The sequence below is a fragment of the Gracilinanus agilis genome, chromosome 2 (assembly GCF_016433145.1).
Source record: "Gracilinanus agilis isolate LMUSP501 chromosome 2, AgileGrace, whole genome shotgun sequence".
Lineage (NCBI taxonomy): Eukaryota > Metazoa > Chordata > Mammalia > Didelphimorphia > Didelphidae > Gracilinanus > Gracilinanus agilis.
In genome coordinates, this window is record NC_058131.1 from 468,810,476 (window position 1) to 468,819,763 (window position 9,288).

General features: G+C 35.5%; 1 protein-coding gene across 3 annotated transcripts in view; it reads left to right on the forward strand.

The window, feature by feature from the left end:
- The window catches only part of RTN1 (reticulon 1), a 272,390-nt gene that overhangs the window by 219,923 nt on the left and 43,179 nt on the right, over positions 1-9,288 (forward strand). Inside the window, exon 1 of one of the 3 annotated variants that reach the window (XM_044662025.1) lies at positions 4,705-4,765. The exons of the other annotated variants lie outside the window; for them this stretch is intronic. Within the exon in view, the coding sequence (XP_044517960.1) occupies positions 4,705-4,765 (61 nt within the window). Of the gene's footprint in view, positions 1-4,704; positions 4,766-9,288 lie in introns of those variants that run through there. 3 annotated transcript variants of the gene reach the window in all.

Genomic DNA, 9,288 nt, shown 5'->3' on the forward strand with positions numbered 1-9,288 from the left:
ACTTTGCTTAAATAATTTTGTTTGATTGTCTCTCCTTCATTCCCCATGTTTAATGTTCCCAAGTACAAAAAAAGGAAACTGTTAATGGATAGTTATAAGAGTTGATATAATTCCTCAGTAAAGTTTACCAGTTATTTTCGGGCTATTTATCACATGCTGTTATGAAATGCAAGTCTAGAGCAATGGAAATTCTCTGGCTATATTGCCTTCAGGCAGATACTTGTCCGTTCTGATTAGATGAGCTGACCAAGTCCCTATTGGGAATGAGGACCATTCTGTATACTAAGATATATTGCTGACTCTTGGAATTCCTCACTTCCTTCCTTTCTCTATGAGAACTTCATAGATCTACCTATTCTCCTATCCCCAACTTTTGGTGTTTCCTTCAATGACTGTATTTACTTTGCATATATGTTTTATGGTTACTTGTATGTATACATGATTTCCTATTTATAATTTTATAGGGGGCTTCTAGGATGAAGAGATTTCTGGGGTAAGGTAGAAAAAATCTGGAAAAGAGTGAAGCTGTGTATTAATTTTGTTTAAATTTAATGTTTACTTCTTTTAGTATATACTTATGTTAAAATGAGTATCTACTTTTATTTAGCAATTAGTATCTACTTATATTTTATGTGTAAGCTCCTTGAGGGCAGGAGCTACTTTCTTTTTGTCTTTCTGTTATGAGGACTTAATGGACATATGTTGCCATAGTAGGAACTTAATGGATATTTGTTGATTGACTAAATCAAGAAATATATACTGCGAAAAGTTATTCCAAGTATATTAGTCTTTAATTTTTATTCTGTTCTAGCATTCCCAAATGGAAACTTTCAAACAAAACTAGCTTACAAAAAAAACCAAATTACTAGTCATCTATTGATGAATCTTTTCATTCCAAAAACTAAAGAAATAATAATTATAACCTAGATATCAAATTTGAGGTCTTGTTCATTTGTTTCAATGTAACTTCATGATCTCATCTGGAGTTTTCTTTGTAAGATGATATTAAAGTGGACTGCCATTTCCTTCTCCAGCTAATTTTATTTTATAGAAGGAAATGGAAGCAAATGGAGTTAAGTGACTTGTCTAGGGTCACACAGCTAATAAATGTCTGAGGGCATATTTGAACTCAGATCTTCCTGACTCCAGACCTATGGCTCTAATCCACTGGACCATCTAGCTGCTGATGCTTATACTCATTTGATACTATACAGTGTGTACTTTATATTAGTGGGTACAAGCACTGATGTTATACAGTGGAACAGTACTTTAATCACAGAAAACAGAATGACATACCATGTTGGCATTTAAAAAACAAACAAACAAATCTTACCTTTTGTATTGGTTCTAAGGCAGAAAAGAAGTAAGACTTAGGCATTGGGGCTTAAGTGCCTTGCCCAGGACCACACAGCTAGGAAATATCTGAGGCCAGATGTGAACCCAGGAGTTCCCATCTCTGGATCTGACTCTCTATCCACTAGAGCCACCCAGCTGCCCTTCTTCCCCATATCAATTTAAGAACAGACTATAGAGAATTATATTTATACCAAAATAGTAGATTACTTAATACAAATTTGAGAATTGTCATTAGAATTTTATTGCCCAAGGAGGCCTTTGGAAACTTGGTTTATCTGAAAGGCTGTACTCTTAGCTTCTCAGTATCTTTTGGTACCAAGCTGGAGCCCTGCCTTCAGTGCTGTCTCAGAGCAAAATGGGTCAACTTTTGATTTGCCAGTATAATCTTACTAACTTAATAGTTATAGCTCTTAGAAGCCAGTATCCAGGTTCTCTGTGACCACACACACACACACACACACAAACACACACACACACACACACACACACACACACACAAACACACACACACTCATTAAGAAAACAGTAAGTTGGGACTCAGGAGAGGAAACAATTCCAGTGAGATGTCAAATCATCATTAGGTAATGTTGATTAAACTTTGTCAGCCCCAAGACTCTCAAAAATGTGATACCCCGTCACTCTGGTTCAGTCCTTCTTTAGGAGAAGCTTATATGCCAAAAGGAGAAAAAAGATATAGATAAATTAAGGCCATTTTAAAAAGTATGTTCTTTGTAAACATCATTAATGTGTACTCTTGAGATTTGCTCAGTTTGTATTTTTGCCCAGAGTCCATTGCTAGTGTAGGACATGTGTGTCAGGAATGGGAAGAGAGTTAATTCTTTGAAGATAACTGAAGAGGGGAAAAGAAAGGTCTAATGAAAGGAAGTTATAAAGAATAGCAATGAGGAAAATACTAAATGATCAAAGCACAGACAGGTCTCAGCAGAACTCTTTTTTTTTTCTTGAATGTTCTTCTATTGAGAGCCAGAGACATAAACATCTGAGCAAAGGTAAGATGCAGAGCCAGCTTGCTGAACCTTTCACATTCTTTCCTTCAAGGTTTCCTCTCCTTAGGATAAGGCCCCTTGACTGCTAAAGACCCTCCATTGACCCAGTGCCTTCCAGGCCTACCTTTGAATGCAGTGCTCTCTATACAAATATATCTAAATTGCCATCCTTCTTTTTATACCCACCACACTCTCCTATCTCACAAGAAAAATGGAATTGTTTCTATCATAGAATCATAGAATAGAGGACACAAATCAGAAAGAATCCAGAATAGACAGAAATCCTTGAAGTTGAAAGGGAAATCAATAAGGAATCATGAGAGCTAAGAAAGAGAGAGTAGGTTTTAATTAATAGTCATGAAAAGTGGGTCACAATGTTTTTTGTTTTCAAGGCTGTCTGTAATGAATAGTCAGAATTTATAGGTCTTAGTTCAGCTGTTTAAGAATAATTCATTTCTTGATGACAGGAAGAACCGTGTTGAGATCATGGCAGTGCTGAAAGTCTAAATCAATTTCCTACCACCAACTTCAATATATAAAGAGAAATGACATTTTTACCCCTTAATTGAATTTTTATTTGGCCCATTTATTTCTTATAAAAACTTTGAAAACATAATCTCAAGTACTTGAAACCCTTCTAATACTGAAATTACATTTTTTCCTTCAGTTTCCAGAATTCTGATTGTGGCAATTTGCCTTACTAAATCTGATTTGTTCATGTCTTTCTTTAGAAATATAGATTGAACACTCCTCTGGAAGGTTAATTTGTTTTTGGAGTCAGTACTGAAAATGTAATTCCAGAGTGGGACATGCCTAAGGAAGCCTATAATTTGGAGCACCCAGGAAAGATGGTCAATAGCTCAACTCTAATTCAAGCCTGGCTTAAATAAATACCCTGGCTAGATATGAGTCAAGTCTTTTCAGGGATGATTTGGGCTTACTCTGGTATGAACATTAATAATTCAGTCTGGGATTCTTTATAGCCAAATAGGCTCTAAGACATATTCTTGAAAAACTCTGGACTTCTGAAAGGCTTTAGAAACAAACTATCTCCCAAGTAGTATCTCCCACCTTCTCACCCCTATTATCTTATAACCCCAGGGCAAGCTCAGAACTATCCTAGTGAGGCCCAGTGCTATTTGCTTCCATGATTTCTTCTTGATATCCAAACTACTGACAATATAATCAGTTTTCAAACTTTTCATCAATTCACTTTGTATTTATCTGATTTATTTACTTTGTGTTTGTTTAATTTTGTGGAATGAAAAGTATTTTGCTTGGGTCTAAAATCTAAAAAGGGCATCTAAGTGGCACAGTGGATACAGTGCCAGACTGTGAAGTCTGAAAGGTTCGTCTTCCTGAGTTCAAATCTTGCCTCAGACACTTATTAGTTGTATAACCTTAGGCAAGTCACTTAACCTTGTTTGTCTCAGTTTCCTCATCTGTAAAATGAGTTGGAGAAGAAAATTGCAAACTACTCCAATATCTTTGCCTAGAAAACCCCAAATGGGGTCACAAAAAGACAGGCGTGACTGAAATGACTGCACAATGACATAATCTGAAAAAAAAAAAAAAAGTTTTTTAAATCTCTGACTCAGGTATATTCAATACTGTTCTTCAGAGGCCCAAGAACTAAAGACTATTAATTTAATTAGGGAGCCTTTGCTTCAGATTTGTGTTATTGTTCATTAGACTTTTTATTTGGGGGTGTGAAGGAAAGGGTTGTGAATTTTCTAGGTGAATATTTTAGGTGTTCATTAAGCTTTATAAAATATCACCCAACAAATTATTAAATCACATTGCAATGTACTGCAACTTTAAGCCACAGAAATGACTGGATTTCTTCATAGTCTTAAGAAATTTCTGGAACATTTTTTATTTTATTTAAATTTTTTTTATTTAAAGCTATAATCAATCCTCAGAAACACCTAGGAGACTGACTCCCTCCCTCCACTCTGCCATTTCCTTGCCTTTGATTTCCTCTCCCTCTCATGCCAGTTTGATTTTGTCTTTCCCAGTCAGGATCAGTTAACCATTTCCAGGGTAGAACAAACCTGAGCTACCCAACAAACGCATTTAATTTGCAAAGCAACTGCATCCTTTTTTCATAGGCAACAGCTCCCCAGGGCAATCACATCCCAGTGCTGATTTGCTGCAGTGAAGACTGCAGCACTTACAATATGCCCTCCCCCTTTCCCTGTTCTGCTTACAGCATCAGTCTGTAGCCAGTGCAAGGAAGCAGTGATAACCACTAACCTATTCATGCTTTGGAATGCCCAAGTGGTAGCACAGTAAGTACCCTGACAGAAAGCAACAGAGAGACTTCCTTCGCCACTCCAAGATGCAGGCCAGTGCCGATTCTACCAAGATGGACTGTCTGTGGAGCAACTGGAAATGTCAGGGTATTATATTTATTCTAGTAATGCATGCCTACAATGAGAGGGGAAAGCCTGCATGGGAGAATCTCTTAGAAGGACTCCATCCATTTTGTATTGTTACACCTGTGGGACCTTTGCATGCTTTTGTAACCAAGAGTTTTTAACTGGAGTGGTAAATCTGTTTACTATAATCACCAAATTGTGTTTGGATCTTGTTGTCTGGTTCTCATTTTCGATTGTGGTACATGTTGCCTCCTTTTTGCCCGTCCTGGAGGCTCCTTGTAGAAACATTACTCTTTTACCTAGCATTTGTGTAGGCTTTACCCATCTCTGGGGTTTATTGCCGGATTCTTGCTGACATGCTTTCCCTGGGCAGTGTAGCTCTCTACGTTAAATTCTTCTGAAAGAATGAAATCTCTTAGACTTCTATTTCAGAGAGCTCTCCAGTGCATCCTTTTAGAGAGGGACACACCCATTCCAAGGTATGTGTTTGTGGTCAAACAAAAGAGACTGGCTCTAGGGAACAGCTCTCATTAATCAGAAAAAAGACTGTGGCGTAGCTATATATTATTGTTCAATTGAACGTGCCTTTTTTTTTTTTTTTTTCCCGTCTCCCAATAAGGTAAGCATATAGCTTCTATTTGTTACAATAAAATACAATGGTGTGAGGAGCATCTGTTGAACAATACCCTCTGGCATAATGGATTCCCCCCCCCCCCCAACAGACTGTATTAGAACTGGGTGTGGCTACCCTCCAGCTTCCTTTAGATTTCTTTTCAGCCATTTTTATTCAGCCTCACACTTCCCAGCTAACATTCATCCATCCTTTGTTGTTAGAAAACTCGGTGCCTAACCTTTTTCAGGGAAGAGATTGCCAGGAAAAGGGATTAATTGCAAAAATGCATCTTGTGCTGTAATTTTGAGAGCTGATCCCATGAAGCACTTTTAGTATTTGAAAATAGCAGTTGTGAAGAAGGCATATTTGGCTTAGACTGCATGGTCTGTAGCATCCATTACACTCTAACAACATCTGATTTTAAATAGCTGGCTATCTTCCCATTATAACATTGCTTCGTGGGCAGAATAGAAAGTCTTTTTGTCTGTAAAATAATCCTGGGTCCTTTGTATCCTTTTATCTTTAACAAAGAAAAAGTGAACATAAACCTTCAGAATTAAGAACACTGTTTTGTGTTTTCATTGTGATCAGCATGAAACACCAGAATCTTTTTGTAGATCAGAGGGATGGATCAAGAAGTCAAGTAGTTTCAAAGTAAACAGTAAACAGATTTTGATAATATAACCCCCAGGACATCAGGGACTCATTAGTAGCTGCTAAGAGCAAGGATTTTTAGAAAGTGATGCCACATCTACTCTGCAGCACACATTTATTTGGACCTTGGGAGTTTTCATATAATAATATGTTTTGCAATTTTAAAATGGGTGTTATGTATTTGTTAGCTAAAAAAAAAATTATCCCCACCCCAGTGCATAATGCTAAATTCAATCTGATACTTCCTTTGGACAAATAGGCTCAGTTTTAGGCAGCATTTTGACATCCATTTTTTACCAAGAGTAGACACTGGCCAGTAAGGATGTTTATTTGTATTAATTTGTACACTTGAAGGATTCAGGACATTATTTAGTTGTTCAAATACAATTGGACCCCTAATTTTCCCCCAACTGACCTGTTTGTTACAAATTAAAAATCAAACAAATCCATTCCATCAGATGTGGAATGTAATGAGAATTGTAATGAGAAAAATAAAGGCTGAGAAGATTGAATTTATTTAAATGCCTATTTATATATTTTAGTTAAATGTGTATGTTTTTCATAGAGTATCATTTTAGCTTAGCCATGTGTCTTTAAAATCCTTTATTGAAAAATAACTCTAGTTGTCTAGAACATTATCATTAATATTTATTATACATTATAACAAATCCAGTATCACTCAAAAACCTCATTGATAGCTTTTGGTTTTATATCACACACACACACACACACACACACACACACACACACACACAACTTCTCACTTCTCCTATATAATCAGCCACTTCTTATAACAAAGACTAAGGAGAGAAAAAAATCAGTTCAGCAAAATCAATACAATCACCATGTCTGATAGTCTATACCTGTTTTAACTCACCTCTTGAAAGGAAAATCATTTTCTCAACTCCTTTTCTCACTTTCCTCTTTATTCTTTTCCTCTTTCCCCCTCTTTCTTTCTTCCCCACTCCCCACCCTTTCTCCTCCTCATCTCTTCCATGTTGAAGTGCAAGGACTAGTCCTGAGCCCAATTCCATTAATGATCACCACCTGCTCTATTTCTGTCTTGTGTTAGTTTACCTTTTCTTAGGCTGTCTGTAGGTCCCCAGTTCCCAGGGGCTCACCTTATTAATGGTGAACTTAATCTGCACACACATTTGGCATAGCCCACTGTAGCTTAGAACTTCTGAGCTCAAGAAATCAATCTGCCAGCTTCAGCTTCCATGCACCCCAAAGCCATTCTCTCAACTCAGTCCAGGGCCAAGTTTGGTTATTATAATGATGCGACATTCAGTTTGGACAATCTTGTATTTTAAAAATTAAAGACAGTCTAAGACTCCAGGATATGAAATGTTCATGACTGAATATCATTTTCTTCTCCAGAGAAAGAGACTATCAACTAATTTGAGCCCATTTCCTAGTAAATATTTTTCCATGTGTTTTTCTCCCTTCATTAATCTTTCCTTTTAACTCCATCTAAAATCATTCTTCTCTTAATGGATCTGGAAAAATAAGCTTAAAAATAAATTCAAATTATAGGATGCACATATGCAAAAGTCATGGAGAAGTGTTCCAGAAAGTAAATGAAATTTAATAACATTTGCGAATAGAATGAAATGATTACTGACATACCTTTATTGTTAAGGAAAGTAATAGTTATTTTGATTTGATGTAAGGAATAAATAAAATAGAATTTTAGCTTCCTTCATCTTACAATTTCTTTTTAACTCAACTATTTTGTGTCAAAATTGGAATAAATCAAATATTTCACAAGTATCTTGAGGAAATGTACCATAACAAATATTACTAACTATGTATATCTACATCAACAAATTATGGATTTCATGTTAATAATGCATTCGATTTCTGTCATGAGAGAGGATGACAAAAGCTATTCTTTTCTAGTAAAGTTTTTGGCTTGAAAACATGAGGTGAACAAATTCAATCATCAGATAGTTCATGAGCCTAAAATGGAGGTGAAAAAATTATTGTGGGGAAATTAAATAAGGCAAATATGACCAAGATAGATGATGGAATTGTGGGGAAAGGGTGTGCTGTTTCTCAACAGGTTTTAAAATATGAGTCATAGACAAATGAGATCTTTTTTTAGCTTTAAGATGTACATTCTAGCAAAGTCCAATAGCAGAGCCACAAGTTGAATGAATAAATTCTAAATCCCATTTTCCCTATACTAGATATTTCTTTACATTAGTTTCATGTAAAGTCAAGTACAGAACTGTGGCTATTGTGTGATTTAAACCTAAGTCTCCATTCTGATAGAAATAGTTTAATCAGAATCATTCCATCAAGGTAGCACAGAGCAAGAGTGGTGGACCTGGAGAAAGGAAGACCTGAGTTTAAATCCTGCCTCAGACACTTACTAGCTGGGTGATTTTGGCCTCTCTTAGACTTAAGTAAAATGATAATAAATAATAGTGCCTACCTCCCAGGGTTGTGAGGATCAAATGAGAAAACCTATGCAAAGTGCTTTGAAAATCTTAAAGCAGTATATAAATGTTAGCTATTATTATTGATTACGTCTTCATGCTTAAACCTACCTTAGCTCAAATTTACTTTGTACATATAAACATATGTACTTTATAACTAGATCTTCCCCAACAAATAACACATGGAAAGGAAAAGTACATTTTCCAAAGGGTGTGGCTCAATGACATTCATTTTTACAAATAACATTGTCCCAACAATTGGTATCCCCATCCCAAATTCTCTTTTCTAAATTGGATGGAGTGCTTAGAGATACTAATCAAACATTGAGGCACTCTAGAGCACACTTATTTCAGCCATGAAGATAAAAATTAATGCCTTTACTTGGCAGTTTATAGCAAAATAATTTTTTTACTCAAAAACAGACCAAAATATTTAAACATGTATCTATACAATATCATTAAAATGAGTTGTCTTATATAGAAGATACATTGTTTATAGTTTAAAGATATGTAATAAGTATCTATTATGCATTAAGAAATTTTTTGAGTACCCACAATAACATACCATAGGACAACATAAAACTATTGTTTCATTAGATGGTGGAGGGATTGAAGGGAGGGAAAGAATTTGGAACTGAAAATAAAAAACATAATAACTGAGACAGGGGAAAAAACCCCATTGAGTGTTAAATAAAAAAACAATCCAATTGAGGAACATACTTGAAAACTGAGAATAAAAAATATAGATAAGGGAAATGTAATTAAAATAAATTGATAATTTCCTGAGGTGGACTGGAATAAAAGTTATATATATATATATATATATATATATA